Source organism: Manacus candei, unplaced genomic scaffold (genome assembly GCF_025592945.1).
Source record: "Manacus candei isolate 608988 ecotype Guabito, Panama unplaced genomic scaffold, ASM2559294v1 h1tg000014l, whole genome shotgun sequence".
NCBI lineage: Eukaryota > Metazoa > Chordata > Aves > Passeriformes > Pipridae > Manacus > Manacus candei.
In genome coordinates, this window is record NW_026138062.1 from 40,617,228 (window position 1) to 40,643,188 (window position 25,961).

Consider the following 25,961-nt stretch of genomic DNA (forward strand, 5'->3'; position numbering starts at 1 on the left):
TTAATATGGGAGAAGTACAAAAGTGGTAGGCTCTCCTACTTCAAGTTAGGAGCACATTTTTAGAAATACATATTTTAAACACAATGAAATTTACTAAAATTCAAAGACTGTAAAAAAAGTATAAAATATATCCCAACAAGCACCAGAGATACAGCTAACTGAAAAGAAATTTTACTTACTTAAGAAAGTATCTCTGTCCAGATGGTGTCTTAGCCATCTCCCAGCCTGGTGGCAAAGGTACATCATCAGGGATCTCAAATGAAGACTGGCGGAGATGTTGAGAAGATGGAGCTCCAGGTCCAGTCACTACTCCAGAGGGTGTAAGCGTCCCTGGAGAAACAGCTCCCAGCTGCAGTGATGCTGGAGAGGAATGAGCTCGGACATGCTGTGGGGTTAGGGCTCCTGCTGTCCCTGCATCAGTGCTAGCCTGCCAGGAGTGAAATTATTCCCATTAAAATTCTTATATTTCAGCAGAAATGCAGCTGTCAAATGACATTTCACTTTAAATGAACCTTTCAGGAGAAATTCTTAAGTCAGTCATTCTAAATTCTGCTTATTTTCCAGCTGATGCCGTTCAAGAGAGCCTCCAAGTAGTCTGGTTAATTAGCATCACAAAAGCCCTAGTGTAAGTCAAGACCTATTACCACTAAGTATGTGCTAAGCGCCCTTAGTTTTACTTGGAAAACTACAACTCTTACTCCTTGGTGCATGGTTCAGAAAAAAACCTGCCCGCAGTCAGCAGACCTCATACACTATAGTGGTTCATTACTGGACTGCACCCACTCACCACCATCACACCCGCTTTCTGCAGGAGGAGGTAATTTCCCACTCTTTTTGAAAGAGGGGTGTGGGGGTTCAAGTACACCCACACACAGACCCTCTGTAGGGTTTAAAAGATTATCCAAAGAGAAAAGCAATAGAGAAATGCCAACTGGCAGCAGCGAGGTCCAATGGAGGAAGACTCACGAATTCAACTATAAAGAAAACATATACGAAAATACTGAACACAGAATTTCCTAACAATCCACACTTTCGGGGGTTTAAAGAGTCTGTCCATGCTTTATCCAAAGCAAAGCTTCAGGAAATGGTTGAACCAGTCAATCTGAAGTGATTCACAAAACCATTCGCTGGAGCCACCAGTTACAAGCACAAAGAATGTCCTTGCCAGCAGTAAGTACAGATCCACCATGGAACAGAAAAGGCAGCTCTGAAGACCTGATTGAAGTAAAAATGGTTTTTAAAAATATATTTGCCAATTAACTGGTTTTATAGATACAGCAGAACAACATGGATACCCATAATGAAATGCAGGTATCAGCCCTAGTCACACCTCTCTACACAAGGTATTGCACCATGAGGCCCCACTTACACACTCTTATGGAGACTGACAATTATGCTTCTCTCCATCTGTATGCAAGCACACGTGAACTTCCACGTATTCAACTGGAAACGAATTAGTTTGAATTTACATTTAAAAAAAATACCGAGTAGCAAATCAACTGAATTTGTGGCATCTTGATTCCTGAGAATCAGGGGAAACTGCAGAAAATGAAAGACTTTTTCTTTAAAGAGAATGTTTTTGTGGCACAACTAAACAAAAAGGAAAGTGAAAATAGTCCACAGTGAAGCAAATGATTCTTTGGCTTCAAGTTTATATTTTAACAACCACCGAGTGGTACAAGGAACAGTGATACAACTAAATATGCATTGCAGATGAAGAGTAACATACACAAAGAAGATAAGGCTAAGCTTAAAAGTGCAAGCTGTAGGAACATCACAGACGTTAAGTGCATTTCAAACACGATAGCTATTTAACTGCAGTTACTGTATTTAACAAGACACAACACCAAGTGTTGGATGAATGTCTACCTATTCAGATTTGTACAAAATGGAACTGCGATAAGATTTGCTCAAGTTGGAAAAAGACTGTACATAAAATCCTTTTTCTTTGCTGGAATTCAGTATGTTATTAAAGGTCTGCAACTCAGAAGCTAGCAAAATTACAGAACCAACTCAGCTCCACTCCTTTCGATTTTCTTTTCAGTCTTGCTATATGAAGGCCAGACTGATTTTTCGAGTATTTGGAAAATGAATTAACTCCTAGGCTGGGAGAGAACGTGCCAAGGTTCAGCCTGGAATGAACTTCAGAAGTCAAGTTATAAATCCTTCAAAACAGAAGTTTAATAATGGAAATGTTGACAGACCCTTAACAACAAGGGTAGCAGGCAACAGTCCACACAGCGAGTTTCACTTTTACTGGCTACACAGATAAAGTGACAATAGCCAATAATAAAACCTATTTTATAGCTTAGCAACAAAGTTCATTACTTAATAACACTCGAGTAGGTAGGCACAGCCTCCTGCCAAAACACTGGTAACAGCGGCCTAAACGTTAACTTTCAGCCGTATTTACAGCAGCATTTAGGTCTTGGCACAAAACTCCCTCCGCTTGAAGACGAAACGCTCCCGGAGGCCGAGGGACGACCCTGCGCCGTATCCCCCACCGCGCTCCTCCTCCGCCCTGCCCTCGCATCGCCCCTTCCCCCCTTCGGCCCTGCCCCGCCCCGCCCCCCCCTTCCCGGCCCTGCCCCGCATCCCTCCCCCGCTCCCTCCTCGGCCCTGCCCCGCATCCCTCCCTCCCTCCCTCTCTCCCTTTCCCGGACTAGCACGGCCGAGGCCCCACAGGTCCGAGTCCAGCGACTCCCGGGATGCGAGAGGTGCGCCCGGCCGGACCCTCGACGCCGTCAGACCTGATGTCTGGCTCAGTTTGGAATTAACTTCGGATGTGCGTGCGTCTCTATATGGGAGGGTTAATCCTACTCTACCCAGCGCAGTGCCGAAATGGTGGAAAAGCCACATCCATATTGTCTGACGGGGCGGGGGGGTGTAGGTTTGGCACCGCCTAATCAACCCCCCCTCCACACAAGGCAGGGAATTGGACCGCAGAGAGAAATCCTCCCCGTCTTCCAAGCAAAGCGTTTTCTCCCAAGTTTTAGGGGCTCACCCCCACCGCCGCGGTCCCGGCGAAGCCGAGAAAGTCAAGGAGCGGATGTCCCCGCCGGACACCGGGACGAGGCCAGCGCCCGCCCGCCCGCCCGCCGCGGTCCCGGCCCCGGCCCCGGTCCCCGTCCGGATCCCCGTCCAGGTCCCAGCGCGAGAGGCGCGACAGGGGCCGCGCGGCGCCCCCGCTCCTGGGGAAGAACAAATGAAGGGATGGGGGACACACTCCTCCGGCGGGCGGCACAGAGCGCCCCGGCAGCCCCGGCCGGGCGCCCCCCGCCCCGCTCGGCCCCGCAGATTCCCGCCCCGGCCCCCTCCCCCATACGCCTCCCCCGGGAGGAGCTCGGCGGCGGCGGGGAGAGGGAGCTCGGCCGGGCCGTCCCGCCGGCCCCCGCCCGCCCGCAAGCGGCCCCTCCTCCGCTCCCCCTCACCTGGCGGGAGTGGGCCTTGGGCTCGGGCGGCTTGAAGAAGGAGTCGGGCAGTTTCCGCAGCCGCATGGGCAGCGTGTGCGGCACGTTGGCGCCCTTGGGGTTCATCACGGCGTTGAACAGCGCCTCCAAGTCGGTCTCCGAGTCGCCCCGCACATGGACGATCTGGTGCCCCGCCGGAGGGGGCCCCGCGCCCGGGGGCTGCGCCGCGCCGGCCGAGGCCCCCGACACCGCGCCCGGGGGCTGCGGCGGCTGCTGCTGCTGCTGCGGGGCCGGGGGCTGCGCTGCCTGCGGCGGCTGCTGCGCTTGAGGCTGCCCAGGATCCATGGCTCCGTCAGGACCCCCCGGCACTTCCCTGGCGGGGATCGACGGCTCAGAGCCCGGATTCCCAGCCCCGCATGCCCCGCTCCCCGGGCCGCAGCTCGTCCTTCTGTCGCCGGTACTTTCTCACCCTTCGGTCGGGAGACCGACCCGGCCGCAGCAACTGGCAAAACAACTTTGACCGTGCGGCGCTTCCCCGAGCCCGGCCCAGCCCGGCCGGCGCCTCTGTCCCGGCGGCGGAAACTAACTCACACAACACACCAAACAAAAGTTCGCAGTTACGCCCGCCCGAATCACTCACTCTCCGCCGCCGGCCCCGCCCCTCCTGAGCCCGCCCGCACCGTATCCGACGGAGGCAGCTTGTGCCTCGTCGCGCTTCTGCGCGGGCCCGCCCGCACCGCCTCCCGCACGGGAGGCTCCCGGCGCGGGGCCGCTGCCCGGGACCCCGCACCCCGCGCCGGACCCGCACCGCACCCGCCTCGGACCGCGGTCGGCCCTCGCCCCTCCGCCTCTCTCTGTGCGCCCGCCCGCACCTCTCCCGGCTGCCGCCCGCCCGCCCGCCTGCGGCCGACACGGAGCGGTGCCGCCAACCAGAATTTTTTTTTCGCCCTAACTTCTATCCAACTTCCAGGAGGCCGCTCCGCGAGGGGGTGGGGAGGGGCGGCCGTGCTCGGCTGTCCCCCGGCCCGAAACGGGGCTTCGGCCTGGGACACCCCCCCTCCGATCGGCCCCCTCCCGCGCTTTTTCCCGGTCCCGCAGAGCCTGCCCCGCAGTTACGCGCCGTGGGTCTGTGAAACGGGCTCATTAAAGGGACGGGACCTTTGGGGAAATACTTTTTATTAGATAAAACGGGTGAAGGGAGGGGGGCACTGCCAAGAAAACAGCGTCAAGAACTATAAATACAGGAAAACTTTTGTCACTAACTCCGTAGTAACATCTGAGTAAACGTGAAGCACTTCCGAGCCTGTAATCAAGGAGCACATCGTTCCTCGTCAGAAAAGTATGCAGAGAGTAAAACTGGGGTTCGTAACTAGTTAGCAAATACGCCTCCACCGAAACAGTGATACAGCGTATTCACGTGTCGCTTGCAGGGATCCACAATCAAGTAGGCAAAAGTCTGTTCGTGGCTTTTGCTTGAAGGGTAACATAGGCCATTAGCATCCTGCCAGGAAGTAAAAAAAAAAAAAAACAACACAACAAAGCAGTATTAGGGACAACATGGATACCCATGACAAAATTAAGAAAATCTGAATGAAACTGATAATTTGTTCCAATTGATAGTTTATTGCATAGCAAAACAGAACAAATACACCGTAGTTTATTGAAACAGCATTATGTCTCCATGAGAATCCCAACGCTACAAAATGCACAGTAGTTCTAGCTGAATGTTTCAAATAACCTTGAGGTAAATGTAATATTAATATAAAATGTAAAAATAAACATGTAAGCATGTGTTTACACAATTATAAAAATTACAAATGATTAAATTTACAACAGCCCCATCATGTTTCCTGTGAAAGAGAAAAAAATCATAGACTCTATATTAACACATAAAACTGTTCCATCGTTATAATTTTTTTTCATTTAACATTTGCTAATGCATCTGTTCAGGTTCAAATATCTGCATTTAAGCAAAACCCGCATTACAGCTCTTTTTAACAATTTAGGACTGTTATTGAAAACATTTTGTGTGCCAGTCCTCAGAAAGGGTTTGAAGGGAGTCTAGGCACCTAAGCTCCAAAATGCTCATTCTGAAAAAACACTTTCAGCTGACAATCAGCACAGGAACTGGGCTCTTCAGTTTAACATCCTACGTCTGCACATGTCAATAAAAGCTTCAGTGTTGACAGAGCAGCACAGTTTGACACATACTTCAAACCCAGTAGGGATCCAGAAGCTAGATGGGGGGATTTTTGAAGAGTTGATTTTTTTTATTCAGTCAACGTGGTAACTGAACATCTGAAAGATCAATAAATACGTAGGGACACCTCTTTTCTTTTAAAACATGTAACAGTTCCCTCCTGCTCCCCAACCCGTTTATGAAAGAGCTGAAGAGATGTAAGTTCTGTTCCACTTTTTTGCCTGAGGGAAATTGCTATATTGCATATATTGCCCATTTTGTCCAGGAAAATTTTAAACTCCCAGAGTATTCCAGATGAGGGTCACATGTCTCACATTCTTTTGTTCAAGCTGTCTTCCTTTGCATAAAATAATCCATCTCAGTGGTTAAGGTAGTCAGGTTAGAAGGAAAAGTTTTGGGTCCCTGTTTCTGCTCCAAGGACCATTTGTGAATTTTATCCATTAGCTGTTACTGGCACCTCATTTTCTCCTGCTATTTCAAGGAGGATGAACCCCCTACTAGATGTTCTGGTGTCTTCCTTTGGGGAATTATTCAAACTCCTGAACCTTAAATTAAGCTAAGCACCACCATAAAAGCACTGTTTAAGACAGGTAGAGATTTGATAATGTTTATTCACAGCATTTTCCAATGGTAGTCAAATGCCACAAGCTAAAAATAGTATTCTATTTTTAAGCCAACGCAGCATACAAGCTCTGTAGCTCCAATTGTAAGATGCCTAGCTCTCTTCAGGTGTTTTTTAGGGACACATATGTAACAAACTCTGGACTCTCATCTGCAAGTAAGGTGAGAAAGTTTTAAGATTTTACAGTGCTCATCACAATGCCTTTGGAGTTTGATCCAAAAATAACCTAAGCTCATGCACAGAAGTGAAGAAAAAAAAGTAAGAGAAGACCAACATGAAGATCTGATTGCTAACTAAAATCTTTTCCCATTGCTACCAAGGATCCCACTCCTGCACTCCTTATGGAATCAACTGATGCCAGTTGACGTTTTGGCTGTTTAAAGGCAGTGTTAGCCCACTAAAAATTTTTTCAACAAGAACAAAAACTAATTAAGTTCTGGTGATAAGGCATGTCAAGAAACTCCAGAATATACCAAACTTGGTATGAGGAAAATAATAAATATAACTTAATTAAATGAAAAGGGTTTTAAAATTTATTTTAATTAGTAAAAGAGGTCATAAAAACCCTAAAATACTTGAGCACAAAGACTCTGAAATTTACATTCATGCATGTACACAAATTAAGAACCATACCAATTCCATCTGCAGTGTGGACTTTGGTTCAGACATCCAGGGGGTGTAATGATTGATTTATTGATGTACTGTATTTTTTCTTTGTAGCAACACAGATAATCAGCTGATGATTTAAGAATACATATGCACAGCATAATACAGAAATAAAAATACTGCTGAACATTCTCAAAACTGCATAATTTAATCAAGTTTTTTTAAAAAATACTTCTTGAATAAATTCTGCATTATGCTGATTTCTAACACTGCCACAGTTTGGGTTCAGGTAAAGAAAGTTCAAAAATATCAGTGAGCATCCCAATACTTTAGCTGTAACAGTGTTTCATTATATGCAAAGCCCCAAAGCTTTCAAAGGTATTTGGAGTTCAAGAGAGTACTTTGTCACAAGATCTAAAATTATTTCTCTTGTGGTGCCCAGGTCTATGTCTATCAGGTTTTGATGCTAAACATCACAGCTGCTAATCACAGCTCTACAGACATTTATAACTACACCTTAATACCTTGAACTATTTACATCTCTAATAGTGTGCTTTTTTAGATATTGTTTCCAAAACAAGGGCTTCTTAGCCACATCTTAAAAACCAAACAAAGAGGAAGGGACGGTGTTTATTTGTTCATTTGTTAATCCATCTTGCAAAAATGTGTGTTCTAACTTCTTGTATGCAGAAGTCACTTTTACCAGAACAGCTTTTTAAAATTTATTTATTTATTTATTTACATCAGGCTAAGTCCCCTTCTTCCAGATACAAAACAAGACAACATGGCTTAAAAACTGTCAGCTCAGCATACGGATTATAATAACACACTCTACAGTTACTTAGCAAATGAACTCAAACTAAATCTACTGCAGAAATGTAGTTATCTCCTTGAGAGAAACTTTTCATCACAAGCATAAGACATTTGTGCTCCAGTAAGTGTCCTTCCTGTAAGTGCTGACTTGAATAGTTTTGATCCACACAGCCATGAAACAGTCTAGACATACTGTTTAAGCCTTTCTGTATTCCAAGAGAAAATTCTTCCGGACGTTCTTTAATACAAACCATAATTTCAGAATTCTTCACCTCACAAATTTTCAGAATGCACAGCAATGCCCAATTTTCCTCCAAGGCTATAAAGAGGATAGCCTGCTCTGCATTTACACTGGATTTTCTTCTGTCCATACACATTTTTGTTTACAAAAAGTTGCCTTTTTTTCTTCCCTAGTGGTATTTAATGTATGTCTAAGACAGTTAGGAGAACTCTTTAATGTCACCCATCTACCTAAACATAATAATCTGCAAAGTTCACATCAATGCACTTGATTCAGAAGTGGGTAAAAAACAGTAATAACAGAAGAACATTAAGTTATCAGAGGTTTGGTTTTTTATTTTATTTTTATTACAGTCTGCAACCTAGTAGAAAGATAAATTTTAATACACCCAAAAAGTGTTTATTTTCTAAAGTCTTTATGAATCACATATAGTAGTTAAAGGTGATGACCCACAGATGAACAACTGGGTTATTGGCAACCTACAGGGAAGTTTGTGCAGTCTGAAATGACATCAGTTACTGCTGTTGAAAGGGGGTACATTATCTGACATTTAATTATTACATATTCTGGTTACTCAAGAAGAATTTGAAGTAGTTAATTCTACTGAAACAGATAACAGATATGCTGAAACTGATAAACGTGCAGCCAGTTCTCAAACTTATCTTGATGGTAAATATATGATTTTGCAAGGGAAACAAAGAGGAATGAGACTTGACAAGGGAGGGCAAAAGAGATTAGCAGTCATGTCCAGCCTTTTTGTATACTACACTTCCTTGCAATGTCTAGAGAAACAGATGCAATGCAAGCTATTCAGAAAGCTCTAGCAACATTTCTGAAAACAGAATATATGAAGTCAAGAGTGCATTCTTTATCCTTACTGCTATCTCAAGTTTTATTATTATCTAAGCCCAGAATTACTCAGATCTTTTTTTTTCCCATAAACTAGTTTCTGGATGACTATTATGACTTCAAGTGTAATCCAGTAAGCCTATTTTTAGTGAGCTACCAAACAAAACTTTAGTTAGTAGTTACTGATGAAGAATTAGTGTAGAGGACGAGAAAGCAGGATGAGATCAGGGAGAGAGTTCACGAATAAAAAAATTACAACTATGGGAAAATAACCCATTACAACGGAATATTATGTTTTCTTTGTCTTAATTTCAATTCATTATTTTCATGCTGTGCATGCAACTTCCAGTAAAATCCTGTATCAAAACATTATTAATACTTACATATGCAGACACTCTGAAGACTGTAGAAATAATACGTATTTCTTTTGTTTCAGGATTCTTTTGAACACTGAAATACAGGGGAATAATATGTATTTACTATACACTGTAACTACTGATGATTAGAATTTTTCATTTATTAAATACATTTAAAACACTGCGTCCTCACTCAAATTTTATGAAGGTCAAACTCAGTTAAAATCAACTTCTGTCACACTGACCGTGGAAAGGTATGTGGCCATTGCTAGATAATGTGGCTATTATGACATTTTACTGAAAAATATTTAGTATATCTAGTCCGAAACTGACTTGGTTTTAGACATAGAATCACAGAATCACAGAATATGCCATGTTGGAAGGGACCCACAGGGATCATTAAGTCCAACTCTTAACCCTGCACAGGACCATCCCCAAGAGTCACACCATGTGACTGAGAGTATCGTCCAAATATTTCTTGAACTCTGTCATGCTTGGGGCTGTGACTACTTCCCTGGGGAGCCTGTTCCAGTGCCTGAGCATCCTCTGGGTGAAGAACCTTTTTCTAATATTACAACCTAAACCTCCCCTGAGACAACTTCAGGCCATTCCCTTGGGTCCTGTCACTGGCCACCACAGAGATGAGATCAGTGCCTGCCCTTCCTCTTCCCCTCATGAGGAAGTTGTAGACTGCGATGAGGTCTCCCCTCAGTCTCTTCTCCAGACTGAACAGACCAAGTGACCTCAGCTGCTCCTCATATGGCTTCCCCTCAAGGTCCTTCACCATCTTTGTTGCCCTCCTTTGGACACTCTCTAAGAGCTTAATATCTTTCTTATATTGTGGTGCCCAAAACTGCACACAATATGAGTGAGGCCAGTGCAGAGCAGAGTGGGACAATCCCCTCCCTCGACCAGCTGGCGATGCTTTGCCTCATGCCCCCCCCCAGGACACGCTTGGCCCTCCTGGCTGCCAGGGCACTGCTGACTCATGTTCAACTTGCCATCGACCAGGACCCCCAGGTCCCTTTCTGTGGCACTGCTTTCCAGCATCTCATTCCCCAGTCTGTAGTACATACAGGGTTGCCCTGTCTCAGGTGCAAAATCCAGCACTTTCCCTTGTTGAACTTCATATGGTTGGTGATTGCCCAGTCCTCTAATTTGTCAAGGTTGCTCTGCAGGGCCTCCCTGACTTTGAGGTAGTCAGCACCTCCTTTGAATTTTGTGTCATCTGCAAACTTGCTTAGCATCCCTTCCAGTCTTGCGTCCAAGTCATTTATGAAGAGGTTGAAGAACACAGGGCCCAAAATGCAGCTCTGTGGAACCCCACTACTTTTCACAGTTTTCAGCTAATAAATCACAGCAATATTACCCAGATGTTGATGACTCCAGTATAGTTTGCATTTTGATAGCTATGAAAAATTATGCAGCTAAATATTTTGTAAAAATCTTTTCACATATTCTTTGAGATAAGAAACCTGCAAAGTGAAATGCATCTTAGTACAGACCACAAGAAATAGCAGCAGTACTGGTGAAGAAATGCAGTCTTTAGCTCATTTTTAACTAGTAGGTATAGTTTATGATAATTTTTCTTCCTTTGGAATTTTGTATACATAGTCAGCTATGCAATTTAGGATGGGATTAGTTCCGAATTTTTATATTTCTAGTCTGTGTTATGAAGACTGCTATTTCTTTCATCATGTTTACAAAAAACACTGAGATATCATTGCGAAGAATCCAGGCATCTCAACATATTTTCAATTTAAGTATTTTTAATTTGTTATTTTTCCTCAGCTCTGCTTTAAGTGATGTTTACATTTCTTCAGAAATTAGATCATGTAACTATTATTAATTTATCTAATTTTGGAGGTTCCTATTTACATTAACTCACTATGGAATAGTTGAGGCTTATAACTTCCATACTTACACACTTCCAAGAAATGCATACCTCAATACCTGCCTTGTCACAGATTCCATCCCTGGGAAAGGTCCCAATATAGACAAGTTACTATGTTAAACACAGGCCAGTGAAATCACCACACCAGGTCCAAGCTGTGACAGCAGTCCCCTATTACCAGTGCTCCGGCAAAGCTTTTTTTTATAAGAGCAAGTGAACCCCAAATCAACCAACATCACCTTTGTTGATTCAATCTCTCCAGCCAATAAAAGAATTTGACTCTGCAATCAACTGACCCTGTGGAGTCCTTTGTCATGTTTGAACCCACACTGTGAAGATCATCTTCCTTGGGGGGAGTCAGTAACGAGGCTTTCTCAGAACTTTTTGTTACATCTGATACGTTGATATACTCAACAGTGGATTGAAAAGCATTGCTGAAATTGGTACTGACCCCAGCTGTCTGCCTTCCCAGCCCTTCAGAGATGACTGTCCCTCGCAGGGGAACCACTGCAGTTTACAGACCAGCATATTAAGACAAACTAACATAGATGTCAGTTTATGCTAACATACTAGGCTGGAAACTACAGCACTTCAGAAACTGCTTAACCATCTCTGTGCAAAGAGTGACAACTTTCAGAAGAAGATATAGAGAGTTAGTGTGGTTATCGCTTTCTACCATATATTACCACCCCCAAAAGCTACAGTTCTAAGTTACTCTGTCTTCAGATTCTTCTCTGAAAATAAGGCTACCACTTTCTGGTTTCATATATGTAGGATATCAAAGTAAGAGGTGACAAAGAATAAGTTTTTCTATTTATTCCACTGCCTTGAGAAATTTTCCCCTTGTGGTTAGCTTCCTGTAAGTAATTTTTCAGAATGAGTGTTTATTTCTAGCACTTTGGTTATTTTTTTAAGGCAAAAAATTGTGTCTGTGAAAATCAGATAGATTCTTCATTTGTTGACTTGAAAGAAACCAGGACATTGCCTTTAATGAGTGTGTTTGCCCCATTTCTTTTTTTTTTTCCCTAAAAGGTTTTAGAAAAAACCATGTTGTCTTCTTGAAGAGGACAGTATTAATAGCCCCATGTTCTTCCAAATTGTTAACGTCTAAACTATTCATTGAATATGGTAGTTCATCACTTTAATGTGCATCTATTCTATTTTTATGAAGAGCAAACATCTTCATCTCAATACACTTTGGGATTTATTAATACCCTAACCTTACCAGCAGTATTTTATTAGGCTCTCCAAATAACAAAAGAACAACTTAATGCCTTCAAATACATTCATTCATTATGGGGGAAAGGGCATGGAGATGGAGATGAAGCAAGGAGAAGAAAACACTGACTACAAGATACCACAGCAGCTGTCACCATCGACAGACACTGTCAGAAAAATCTGAGGTTAAGTAGAGAAGGCAAGATTTATCAACAAAGATTCATGGACTTTATTTTAATTAACAAATTTTTGTTGTGTAAGTATATTCTTTAACCAAATCAAAATACTACAAGAAATTTTGAATCATTTAGGTTACACAGGATATGACAGTAAACACTAGAATTTTGGATGGATTCAACTGGTCACAGACTATTTATGAATGGATTAGTAACAGACTACAAGTTGTGCATTAATTCATTAGTAAGAAAATATCACTTTTTTGCAAACAAGAAAATATCTGCCATTTAATAATTGTATCTGGAAGTCCCTAGCTGTGCTTGTAAAATATCTAGATCTCCTAATTTCAAAAAGATTATTGCATTTTCTCATAATAAAGCTATACACATGGAAATGCTTTAATAAAACAAAATCTCAAACCTTTTGATACTATTTCGAATGCCAGTGCCTTGGAGTTAGAACTTAGGAAAGGCCAGAAAAAACTGTTGTAATAAAGATAAGTAAGGAAAAGCTCATAGGCCTGCTGCTCCTAGCAGTAAAGACACTTTTGTGTAACTCTTCATGCCAAGGCTCTTTTCCATAAGGAATACTGTTACAGGACTGAACAGTGGTAGTTTATACCTCTATAAGCTTATTGTTATTGGTCTGAGTTCATCTGTGGCAGCTAATTTTTCAATGCACATCATCTAGCAGCTAACAATTATTTTAGTATCCATTTGTTTTTTACCAAGCCTTCTTAGCCTTCAAATATAAAAATTCAAAATTAAACCTTAAGGAGAATACAGTTTACAGAATTTTTAATACCACAAAAGGTTTTTAATATCACTTTAAAACAGTAGAAAGTATCCAATGCGACCATAATCTAAGATGAAAAGAAACCAGACAGAGGACAGCAGTCTAAAAAAGAATTTAAAGGACAGTTAGTATTCAACAGGAATTTGAAGGTGAACTCTTTGGGAAACAGAATTTAAGCAATTACTACTGTCATTAGCAGTTGTTTACTGAAAATAAAAGGCTATGAGCAGGTAGTTTTCATTGCATTATTTTCTGGTGAATTTGTACAAAAATGAAGTAACACAGGCCTAGCATGGACTAGAAATTAGAAATTAAGTCAAGACTGTCATTAGTGGTCATCTTCACAGCCTTTCAGTGGCTTTTTCTCTCTTAAGATGGTGGAAATAAAACAGCAGCATCATTTTGGTAACCTGGGGACAGGGAGAAATAAGACCAAAAAAAAAGACAACCATGATTGTGAAGGGGGAGGGAAGGTCTGAAATGTCAAAATCAAAAACTTCTCTCAGGGAAGTGACAGAGAACTTAATATCAAAGGACAAAGAAAAAAGATTTAGTTAAATTTTAAATTTCTTTTTCAACTGGTATTGAGTGTTAACACCAGCTCCTCTGGCAGTGAGAAACCAGCAGACATTTATAGGCACAGAAATGGAGAGGCACATGGTAGATAAATACTGAAGATCAGTTATCTCACATGAACTGAGTAGATGTATTTCAAAACTTCAGAGGATAGAAAGCAATCTGCCAACTGAGGAAAAAAAAAAAGACAAAAAGAAACAGCAGAGGAATGGATCTTGAAATATTTTCTCCTAATATTGTATAAAGGACAGAAGTAGCACACAAGAGGAAAATCACAGAAATATATAAAGGGTCAATAGGTTGAGGATACAGAAAAAGTAAACCTTGAAAGCAGGATGAAACTGTGGGAAGATCTTGGCAGATGCTTTTTTTTGTTTTAAGTAACAAGACCTACTTGACATCCTTATCAAATTTTACAGCATAAAAAGGAAAAAGAATGGGAAGATGTTTAAGGAGATAGGAAGGTAAAGAAAATGAGTGGTTTAGAACAGAACTTGAACATGTTTAGGATAAAACAACTCAACAGCAAAGGGAAGCAGTAAAGGGAAAGAACTGATTGGATTTGCACTTTGTCCTAGATCAGTTGAACAACACAAGAGCAGAAACAGCTGCAGGCAATGCAGAGTCAACTAAGGCCCAGGATTAAAGTAACAAGCAGCTTGATTTAAGTGCAGAGTGAGCAATTTAAAAGAAAAGGGAGGGTAGTGTTGAAGCACTCATGGATGCTTTTTCTGTCACATCCAGTACTTCTGAAGAACCCACTTGATTTCCATCTATATATGATATGAAAATACAAAAACTAATCAGACTAATAAAAAATTTAGTAATATCTTTGACAATCTCTATATTCCCATTGCTTAACTAGGAATGAGTCTGCATAACCTATAACTACATTCTGTATCCCACTAACCAGGGAATAAGAAGTTTTGTCCATCGGAGAAGTCAGCATATGGATACATCGAAACAAAATTAACTTTTTATTCTGAATTTGAATGTCTGAACAACCACCCTTAGTTTCAAGGAAAAGAAACCCTCACGTAAAATTCCAAACAATTCCATACACCAGACCTGGCAAAAAATATATGTTAGTCCACTGTGTCATGTTAACAGCCAGATTCTATCACCCTTAGCATTGCACTGTGAGAAGTGTATTTGCTGAATTAGGAAGGCCAAAATCCAAGTGAATTACAAAAAAATTTTAAAAAAAAATCAGCAGGAATAAAATATATACAGAAATAAAATTTTCAACTAATTATTTCAATTTCTAAATTCTAAATCAAAAGCAGTCCAATGGAAAGTAGTGTAAAACTAAACAGCCAAGACTTAATTGTTGATATTTTATCAATGACAGTGGGAATACAATCTGTTTCCATTACCATGCCATGTTTTCAATAGATGATTGCAAAAAAAAAGTATCTTTAAAATGGTAGCGAATTATCAACCATCTATGTCCATAAATATTATATAAAAAGAGTTTTTATGTGGGACAGATGTGATTAAAATTGCATATATTTTGCACTGAACTAATACTGTTGTTACATGGTATTTTGATGGTCGAAGCCAAACAAGCTTACAGGTGGATTAAATAACAGCTCCATTTTTGAAGCAGCAGTGCACAATAAATTTACACAAATCGACACAAAGTATCTATGCACAGTACATACATACACAGTTGTATAAAACAGAATAACACTTACCTCACCAAGTCTTTATAAAAAGCTTTTGTAGTTTCTAAGTATGGGTCAACTACATCTTCGAACTGGCAAAGAGTTCCTCCGATGCAAAAATGCTTAAAAAGACAGAAGAGAAATTCCTCGCGATCCAATTGACTGAATAAGTCATAATGGTCAGAATCCTCCAGAAGCAAGACCTTGTAGAACAAGAAAAAAACAAGGAAGTCAAATTGATAAAAATTGCTTATTTGAGATTCAGTTTATAAACAATGCAACTACTTTGCTGTATGGCACACAGAAATTATGCCCATATAAAATATAGGAACTAGGGATGGAAATACATATTTCTCTATAAATCCTTCTTCCAGTGATGCAATTATGTTCAAAATTCTTACATAAAATATAAACCAGAATCACTGTCAGATTTGTGCCCAAAAGCCATAAGGGAATATTTTTCACGTTTTGTTGTTTCACTGATTAATTATTTGTCATGCTAGTGAAACGATCAATAATCTGAAAACAATCTAACTATATTTGGGGTGTGAACCACTGCCAAACCACTGGCAAGGTTTTGGTAACTTTGCCAACACTTGCATTTTCACTCTTAGATTGACACAGTTATTTCATATTTGTAAAAGAATCCTAGGATCTCCCAGAGGAGATCACTTAAACTCACATCATGCTTTACTGCAGACTCCAGTGAGCCTTAATCTGTAGGCTGGATTAACCAGACATGCTCTCCAGCTGTCTCTATGTGTCTCACCTGCCTTTTGCTGAGATATTATGTGAACACAGAGAACTTGCTAAATTAGTCCCAACACTGCACACTGTAAATGTGGAAAGGACAATCCCAATGGCTACAAGACATTTGAGTCATGTCAGCCAAACTGCAGATGCCAGCCCAGGCAAACTGGTCAAAGCTAGACATGAGCCTACTACTCTCTGGCCCTCTTTATAACACAGCCTGAGTAAAAAGGGGTCAGGGCAACAACTGTTCTGGATGGCCACTTCACATATATCCCAACCCCCTTCTTGGCTGAAGCAAGAGAAGACAAGGCAGGTAGGAAAGAAACATGGAGCCTTGCAGCTGAGGGCCACCCTCTGACACCAGGAGACAGTTTGGTGCCCCCTACAGTCTTCTGTCTTAGAGCCCTGGCTAATTTAATTTGAAGCTTTGATGTCATTCCTGGAAGATTTTTACTCTTATTCTTTCTGCTGTCTTACCACGAGTAGGAATCCCATTTGTTTCAAACCAATGTGAAAACCTCAATTTGCAAATGCTGACACACACATCCCTTCCATGGGAAGGAAGATGGGAAGACATTGAAACCCCAACAATTTCTAATTTTAAATGTTGCCTCTAACTTTCCTACATACAATATACTTAATTTTCAGAAAATATTTCACATGTACCCAGCTTATAAATAAATACATAGTATTTTGAACTGCTAGGCTACAAACCACATCTGAAATTTAAACATGAGCTTGAGTTCTCACCTTTTCCCAGAACTTTACAAGACAGACCAGTATTTCAGGCCACATCCTGTAACCAGTGTCACTGGTTCAAATACACTGCCTTCAAAGGATTTGCCAAGTGCAAATGAGTGCAACTCTATAATTATTAAGTACTTATGCTGATTATATATACAAGGAAGAGCAAAATCCAGTTCTCCCACACTATGCTTTGCTAATGCTAAACAAACTAAAGTTTAAAAAATTGGTTTAGCTTAGTTTATGAAGTCAAAAGAAACACAATAAAGACATACATTGATTAAGAAGGTGCCAATGCTAGATTCTTTTCCAGAATAATCTGCTTTCTGACACCTCCACTACAGTATAACAAAGTTTTTACATTGCAGGCCTGTTCAGGAGTTATACTTAGTCCCCTTCCAGTGTTACACTGAAAAATAATTTCCTTTTTCATAGTTTCCTCTTCATTTTAGTGAAAATTTATGAAGATGACTTTCTTTAAATGTCTTCACATATGATATGGTCAACACCCCTGGCCAAGAATGCTTCAGGATGTAGCTATCAAATACATTCAATTTCATCAACTACCTGGAAGGCTGGGTGAACCTACAGCTCTGAATATCAGAGAACCTTCCCTTTGGCACCCCTTGTTTCCCCCTCCTAAGCAAATGAATATCTACATTTCCCCACATACACCCAAGGACTGACTACTTGAGACACAGGTGGGCAGGTTTTCCCTTTTTCTCCCAAATAAGAAGGAAAGAGGGCCCACCTGGAAAACAGTCCCTGCTTTCACACATTTAGGCAATGTACTGCCTCAATTGTTTCTAAAACATGGCTATCAATGTGTCCTTATGGTACCTAACAGAGTATGAAAAACTATAATAAATTATTCATTACTATACTGACCTTCCTTAATTCATCAGAGATAAGAATATCATCATAATAGTCATCGTAACATTTCACAATATCTCCAGTTTCTCTAACAACTCCTTCACAGTACAGCCGATCAAAAAATGACATGGAAATCTGTGTGCAAGGTACCACTGTAGCTTCAATTTTTGTCACTTTAGAACCTGGAATATATAGGAAGCTGGTTGCATGTTTCATATGCTTTAAAAAAACACAGATTACATAAGTATGACTCAATCACACAGACCCTCAAAAAAGCCAAAGAAAGGTAAGAAAAAAACAAGTGTAAAGAAAACATTAAATTCATCTGCATGCCACCTTCCATTAAGGCTCATGTGTTTGCTCCCTCTGTCGGTAAATACTATCAACCGAAACTAGGAGTAGATGGAACACTGTGAACCCAACATCATGTTAGATCACACCCTTAGAAAAATCATATTCCACAGCTTAACCCTTAAAGAATCTAAGGACAGCTGCCAAATTTGGCATGATGAAGTACAAAAGTCAACAGCTGCTAACAGCACCCCACAATGTAAAAACCAAAATGAACACAGCCCCAACAAATTTTTTCTTTATTAAGTATTATATCTGAACTTTTTGAAAAGCTTTATTAAGCAGCTATTTCAGAAAATGAAAAAGGTACTCTCAACATTTCCCGTATGAATCCGAAGTATTATCTCTGTAATCACTAAATGCAGGGTATATTTTTCTATATTTTTTTCCCCTCTGCTTGCAAGTCATCCAAGGCCAGTCCTGTTGCTCATAGACATCTGAACCATTTGAGAGCCCTATAGTATTTTCCTTAATGAGGTATCAGTCTAGAAGGGCACATCTCTATATACAGTGTTACATCTACAAATCTGTATGCATGGTGTTGGATAACTTATGGCACCTTAAATAGCATTAGACCCCATGTTTGAGAAGCTTTGGACTCAGTCCAGTTCTGTGTGCTCTCTACAGTCCAAGTGTTCAGAACATATTCTCTATCCATCTCGTAAGTCCACCTGAACACCCTCATTGGAGACTGGTCAACAACATCACAGTATCAAAAGGCTTTTTACCATACAATTAAAGATAAAATTCAGTTGTGTCCTGACAAACTGACCTAAAGGATCACTAAGGACTACTATTTGGGAAATGTCCAGATTTCCCTCTAGATGACAGTATTTCAGGAAAAGAAACATGCCAAAAAGGGGTGTATGAACCAGGATGTTTCCAAGAGCATTGGAAACCATTTCATTTCGACCCTCATCTTTGCAAGCATAGCATAACCTAAAATTTCTCTTGCCCACACAGTTCCAGAAAGCCCTTGGGATTTCTGCCATATACTTACATGGAGACTATTTATTCATAAGTTAAGTAGGACTGGCATTTTAATATCTAAACCCAGGTAAACTGTACCACCTACCTGATCAACACTAGGAAAAAAAATTAAAGAGAAGTTACAAGTTGATGGCTTGAAAATGCACCTACTTAAGCTAAAATACTGACATGAAATTTTATAATTATTTTACCAGACCAATGTTATGTAAAGAAAATCAGCTATAGACATTTAATTGCTTGGCTTCACGTCTACAGATTATGAAAAAGAGTACCTTTTATTAAAGAAAAAAAGTTTAGGACATTCTCCTACCTGTCCACGTAGTGACTATCAAACAATAATGAAATTATGTAACCAAAAACACAAGTCAGAAAAAAAACATTAATTACAGCCTCACAACCTAAGAAAACAACGAAACTGATTTATATTTACTTATTCATCCTTCCTCCCACCCCTCCACTTCCAGCTTCCTCTAACTTTTAATTATCCAGCTTCCTTTCACAGGGATAGAATTTTTATTTTATAAGGGATTTAATATGAGCCAAATCAGCCCTTAACAGGCTGATTTTGTAAATACCTATGAATTAAAAACTGAGTCAACTAATAAAAATCAGATGTTAAATGACCTGAGAAAAATGAAAAATCTTACATTTTCCCAGTTATTGAGCTAAAAGTATAAGAAATTGAGCTATTTATAGGCCTCGAATTGTAAGGATTTTTCTGAAAAAAGATTTTATGAAAACTTTGATCAGGTAAAAAAAATCCAGAGCTTTGTAATCTATTCAGTAATTCAGAAAACTGAACTATAAATGGAAAAGTTTAAATACACTGGAAGCTCCTAGTCTCCATTTGAGAGGTGAGATTTGAAATTGGAGATTCCAAATTTCCTAGAAAAGAGTGACTAGTTTTAATAATGCTGTAAAAGTGAGAAATAAAATAGGAAGAAGAAATGCCTTGACAACTCTGCAAGTGGAAAACAAAGAGCTGAGAAGTCCTGAAGTCGTTAAAGCTTCTTATAACAGCCAGCTCTGAAGTATCTATAAAGTGTTGCCAATATAATTTTAAATGAACATGCTGCATATCTAGTAGGGGGCAGACAAACCCTGGACTAGGTATATTTAGAATTCCTTCAAAATCTAAGACAGGTTTTTACGTCAGAAAAACATCTTGCAATTTACTATTTACAAAACAGGTTATATATATTGCAAGTTCAGTGCTTAGAATTAAAAATAGGCTATTTCAAAAGTAAAAGGTGCAGGTTGATGATTTATAGGTTCAAATGACATCTACATTTTGTTGGCAAGTTATAACCTATAACTGTAGTCTAAAATATTGCTGATTTAAGATTATAATTCAGATTTTAAAATGCCATTCCAAAGACAGAAATCGTTGAAGCTTCAAGTACGTATGGGAACTCAAGAATCTTTTTTCAGGCAAATACTGAATTTTTATTTACACAAAAAGAGCATAACCCTACCCCTTTGAAGATAAGTTTTCAAGTGTTAATTGAGCTTAAGCAGATACAGTCCTGCCTCCCCAAGACTGCTGACAGGTGCAAGGCCAGCAATGCATCCAAGGAAAAACTACTATTTAGTTCTCACTGCAGCTATTTCAAACACACAAGACTCAAGACATAAATTGGTATGCATCAAATTTGTTCCTTTAGCTGCTTCTATTTTTGAAATATCAGAGTAACCCATGAAGAGGTGGCTTAAAGCACATGTCAGAACTATCAGGTACTGTGCCATGCAGCCAGGAGGAGGGGAAAAATATCCCTACTACAAGAGGCAAAAAGTGTGGTGTGAGAATAGGATAGTAAGTATCTTTCTGATCAGATCAAGCAGACTAGAGAACGTCCTTGTGTATAATTTACCTAAAATGTTTCATTTCGAGCAATGTTAAAGCTGGAGTCCTCGAGACAATGTATAATTATGGATTCTACCAGGAAAAAATACATTCTTAGCGAAAAGGTGCAAGGGGACTACATCCTCAAAAAAGACAAAGTTATTATGAAAACAAACACTACTGTTATATTGATGATTTACATAATGCTGACATCTTTCTGTGGGTCCATAAATACTTGCTGCTCAAGCTCATGGAGGAGAGGAGAAGGGAAGTTTCTAAGGATCTATCTAGACTTGACTTATATTATGCATCCAAACTATTTCCCCTCTGAAAAAAAGCCCTAACATTTTTGTTTGCAAGAGAATAAATACAGTATCTGAATCAACCTAGATTATGTAATTTTTCCTCAGATATTCTAAAAAGCAAAATAAGCCCATTTCCAGCATTTTTTTAGGAACAGGAATGTGTTTTTAAAAGAGTTACTCCACAGTGATAAGTAAATGATAAATCTGCATTAATATATCAGCATGTCTGAAGAAGAAAATACTAGAAGATGATTTTTACCTCCTCCCACTCACAGTAAATTCTTACTATATTTTCAAAAAATGCACATGAAGACTAAGTATAGAAAAATGAGCCAACATTCCTCACCAAAAATAGGCAAAGAATGGGAAGATGAAATTTTAAGAGCAAATGGGGTATACCAGCTGTTCAGGATTTAGAAAGGAAACCCTTCCAGTCCTTAGAACAAAATGCACTACTTCTGTGCAGAGGAAGACTGAGCAGAATTGGGAGTTAAGCTGAGATACTTGGCAAGTGACCCTCCACTCTTAACATAAGGTATGTAACCTACTGACCTTCACTGCAGGGACTGGCAAGTCATAGGCTAGACAGATAGCCTAAAAAAATTCTTGCCTAAAGCAGGAAAAGGTTTACCCAACAGTTTGAAATATATCTATTTTTTTTCTGCTTGCCAGAGTAAGAAAGAGGTACCTGAAGGGGTACTTCAGATATTTTTTGCATCTTTTTATTTCAATTGTTTTAACAGTTGGATGTAGTGTTTGGAAAATGGATTTTAACTGAACAAAAGGGTGGCAATGTCTAGTGTCATTGTATATAGTGGGAAAAATCTATGCCAATTTCAGAGAGCTGAAATGGAAAAGTTAGAAAATTCCCAAAGCTCCATTAAATATTTACACACAGTAAAGTATTTGCAGACAAACCAAAAGAAATTAGGACTTCCCACTACCCCCTTTTAAAATATTCTTATTATGGAAAACCGCTTCGGCAATACCAGAGATCACATTATGCACAAAATCTCACTACATTATCACATGCAATTGCTGTGAAATTTTATGTGTTATTTACACAATGAAAAACACATTTCACAGTGGTGCCATAAATTTGCTATTTGATTTTAGCCTTTCTGCCTTAGTGTCTCATCTATATCTATAGACGTAACTGAGTGTTTTAAGTAGTTTCTGATATGGCAAAAAACTAGAAGTCAACCTCATGGCATGATTGCACCTGGAGCAACCTATGACATGGGGCTCTTCTGCGCCTTGATCACCTCTGTTGTGCAGACAGCAGATTTACAGGAGCTCGGAGGTGTGCTCCACCTAATCTGCTCCTCTCTCAACTTTAATTTGTAACAGAGCAATACTCTCAGATCTGCCCAGTAAGGTTGTTGCATCTATAGAAGAATGCCTTTCTCCAAACATTATCTGAATAATTAATGCAGTTGATTTTGTCTGGATACGTGGTCAGGTCAACCAGATGTCACAGACCATTCAGAAACAGTTCTAGGTGCTTGGTTTATGAATGATGCAGGGTCGAGGGAAAAAAAAAGAGTAAAATGTGACAATTTAGTAACAGACAAGACAACAATCTTTTCTTTTAGTAAAAAAGTCATTCTTTAAGGTATTTGAACCAGGTGAGAATACACATATATGAACTGTCGTTATTAGAAAATGGCAAATTAGAGCAAAATAGTTACAACACAGACTTTTTTAGTTAAGACTAATTTATTCTAAATTTACCCAATGTAGTCCACTGTCCTGAAGCTGACAGCAACTTTAAACTGGAGTTCACGTTTTGATCATTAAAAAATGCCTATAATATTCAAATAAGAGAATACCAGTTAATGAAATGAAACATAAAATCATCATTTATAATGGCTTGAATATTTTCAAAGCAAATTATAAGGCTCCAATTCCAACAGTAGATTCTGTATGATCTTTCAGTTTGGATGCCACCAAATCCATGCTTTTGTAACTTTGTGTAGGCAGTGTCTTTTATACATTCAAGATATCTTCAGGTGCACGTTTATATATGCATTAAAGTTTTACAGTAAAGCACTTTTAGTCCAGGAATACACAAAAAAGCTGTATGAAATTCTCGAGGTACAGAAAAGTGAGGAAGAGATGAGACAGTTCTACCTCTTTATGCAATGTCGTTGAAGTGAAAAATTAAATGCTAAGTAGGATTTTAAAATTTGCACTTTTCAAACAAATTCAAAGCTTGGAGAAGTGTAGAGACACAAAAATTATTAAACAGATCTATAAGTTATTGATAGTGTGGAGAAGATGTTCCACATTAAGATTTGAAGTATTCAATCTTATTATCACTTAAGAAAGGAGACATGCATAGAAATGTTGGTAGCTGGCAAGTTTAAATGATAGATAAGGCAACTGAGAAAACCACACTTACATACATGTATACAAGCAGTGGGAATAATCATTGAAGAAGCTGCTATGAAAATGATGGATTTTTCAGTCTCTGCATCACCAAATCTCTTTACCACCCCTCTGGGATACAGAGAGATCAGACAGTATAATGTAATGGTCCTTTTTCCCCCCAATTACTTCACAGCTATTCAGATTTCATCCATTCATAGTGATATCTTTACATTTTTAATTCAAAAGATTCAAGCATTGAGAAGGCAAATGCGTATTTTGAAAACTTCAATAATTTGAGGTTCAATAAATTGAAACTGTTATCAGTGGGAGATGAAATATTGGTGCATTTCTGTGTGAATTTCTTTAAAATACAAAGAGGCTAAATTCTTTATCCAGGATAACAATATAAAGTAGACGTATAATAAATTAAAACCACAAGTGCTTTTGAGGGTTTTTTTCCTGTCTGCAAATAGATACACAGATTTGATTTTGCAGACAAGAGAAGTGAAGGACACAAAATCAGTATGAGACTTGAGTCTCAAAAAAGCTAAAAGTTCAAACTTCCAGTATAAAGCAATGGTACCCATTAATTTTCAAAAAATTATATCTCCAGATATGTGGTGCACATGCACATCTAATTGCCCAGTGTAGTTACTGTGACAAAGCCATAGCAGCTGAGAGCAAGGGTACCACCTGTGCGTATACTGTTTAAAGTCTCACCCTGGGTGGACTTCCCAATATTAAATGCTGTGGCCAAGATCAGCTCCAGTTCAGATTTCCATTCTTGGGAAACCTGAATGATTAAATTGTTCCCTCTTATAGCAGAGTAACACTAGTACAGACTAAAATATTTTTACTGGACAATACAGTTAACTCACAAAGTAAGACTTGAGCACCACACCTATTTTCAAGGAGACAGTGAGTAGGCCAATAGCATGCAACACTGGTACTATGTTTCCTGTTATGCAGTTTTCCATTAGCTATAATTTCATGGGAGGAAAAAAAAGTCAATTTAAAATACAAAGGACTTAGAACTACCATAACAAATTCATCCTTTTGATAGGGCTTAAACTGCTGGTCAAAACCGAATGCTTGTGCTGTGATCCTGCCTTGCATGGACCTGAAATGGAAAAATGAGATTAAATATTCTGCAGACATACTAAGAACTCATTCACTCTGCAAATTTGTTAAGTTAACCACATAAAGTCTTATTCTGACCAATAATTGTAGGGGTTTGTTTGTTTTGGTTTTGCTTTTCATTCTCAGTTATAGGAGCTTCCCATCACCCCCACACACACTTTGGAGGGCTCAGGCTGCATCAGAGCAACGCTGCGAAGCTGAAATAGATCTTGGCTCACTCTGGAAGGCGAGGACAGATGCCTCGCACCTCAGAAGGAGTGGTTTGCGTGCCTGGAAAATATCAAGAAGACTTCAGATTAAGAAGTGGGGGAATAAACGGGGGGAGAAATTTAAAAAGAAAAAAAGGAAAATAGAGAGACACGGATCCGCCGCCACCGGAGCGGGAGCCCTGAAGACGAGGTGAGGACTCCAGCCCTCAGCACCGCCTGCCTGTTCCCCGCCGCCCGCCGCTCCCTGCCGCCCCTAGCCAGACGCCTCTCGCAGCGGGCTTTCCTCCTCCCACCATTTGAGGAGGCGATCCTCGATGTCCCTGTCCTGCAGGCAAGAGAAGGATTTCTGTGACAGGGCCCGGAAGACGAAGCCCGCCCCGCCGCGCCGACCCCCGGCCGACATCTTCCCGCGGCCTGGCGGTTGCCGTGGAGACGGCGCCGCTCCGGCGCGGAGCTCGATCCCGCTCACAAGCGTTCCGCCACCCGCGAGGGCCCCCGGACACGGCCGTCCCCCTTTTCTTTGGCTTTTGCCTATAAAATCCCCTAGTTCAACACCAGCCTTCTCCCCCCTCCGCTCTCTTCCTGTCTTTGCGCCAGGAAAGGCTTGCCAAGGGAGAGCCCAACAGGCAGGGGCGGGGGCTGCCATTGCTGCCTCTGCCAAAGCCACCTCAGTAACGTAAGACCAAAACCTGTTAGGAAAAGCCCAAAGTTATGCATTATGAACCTCTAATGAATCAGCGTTGCTTCTTGCTTCCCAGGATGCTGCGCCGCTTGGGAATAGGAGAGCCGTGCTTTTGAACTCTTCCCAGTCGAAATTAAAGGAGAGCATATTCTTACTTAAGCAAAATATTTCTGAAAGTCTAGTAAAGCAAGGGACACCTTGCAAAGTTTGGGCAATTTCCTGGCCTTTGCAGGGAAAGCAGTGAGAGTTTAAGGTTGCTGCACATCTCATGCTA

At 40.4% G+C, this 25,961-nt stretch overlaps 2 protein-coding genes across 8 annotated transcripts in view; both read right to left on the bottom strand.

Annotated features, from left to right (window-relative positions):
* Positions 1–3,990, bottom strand: part of YAP1 (Yes1 associated transcriptional regulator) — a 93,278-nt gene extending 89,288 nt beyond the window's left edge. For all 4 annotated transcript variants that reach the window (XM_051780186.1, XM_051780184.1, XM_051780185.1 and 1 more), the window contains exons 1-2: positions 3,432–3,990; positions 180–427 (exon numbers count right to left, since the gene is read on the bottom strand). In XM_051780186.1, coding sequence (XP_051636146.1) covers positions 180–427; positions 3,432–3,755 — 572 coding nt within the window. In that variant the 5' untranslated portion in view covers positions 3,756–3,990. The remainder of the gene's footprint in view (positions 1–179; positions 428–3,431) is intronic.
* Positions 3,991–4,575: 585 nt separating this feature from the next.
* Positions 4,576–25,442, bottom strand: CFAP300 (cilia and flagella associated protein 300). 4 transcript variants are annotated; one of them, XM_051780193.1, is made up of 9 exons: positions 25,299–25,357; positions 24,955–25,066; positions 24,558–24,776; positions 23,692–23,785; positions 23,018–23,090; positions 17,810–17,976; positions 15,455–15,627; positions 9,125–9,191; positions 4,576–4,911 (listed from the first exon to the last, which is right to left on the bottom strand). In XM_051780193.1, the coding sequence occupies exons 3-9, from the start codon at positions 24,770–24,772 to the stop codon at positions 4,780–4,782; spliced, it is 921 nt and encodes a 306-aa protein (XP_051636153.1). In that variant the 5' UTR covers positions 24,773–24,776; positions 24,955–25,066; positions 25,299–25,357; the 3' UTR covers positions 4,576–4,779. The 4 variants fall into 4 exon arrangements, with proteins under 4 accessions (XP_051636153.1, XP_051636150.1, XP_051636152.1 ...); XM_051780190.1 differs by lacking the exon at positions 24,955–25,066 and having other exon boundaries at positions 25,299–25,432; XM_051780192.1 differs by lacking the exon at positions 25,299–25,357 and having other exon boundaries at positions 24,955–25,290.
* Positions 25,443–25,961: the final 519 nt, after the last annotated feature.

What these genes read in the sequence shown, in the direction of transcription:
- CFAP300 (XM_051780190.1), bottom strand. Translation starts at nt 25,408, where the DNA reads ATGTCGGCCGGGGGTCGGCGCGGCGGGGCGGGCTTCGTCTTCCGGGCC. An exon ending in GAGGATCGCCTCCTCAAATG is followed by an intron (nt 24,777 to 25,298) that starts GTGGGAGGAGGA and finishes TTTCCATTTCAG; the next exon opens with GTCCATGCAAGGCAGGATCA. An exon ending in TCTTCAGAGTGTCTGCATAT is followed by an intron (nt 4,912 to 9,124) that starts GTAAGTATTAAT and finishes ACTTCCTGGCAG; the next exon opens with GATGCTAATGGCCTATGTTA.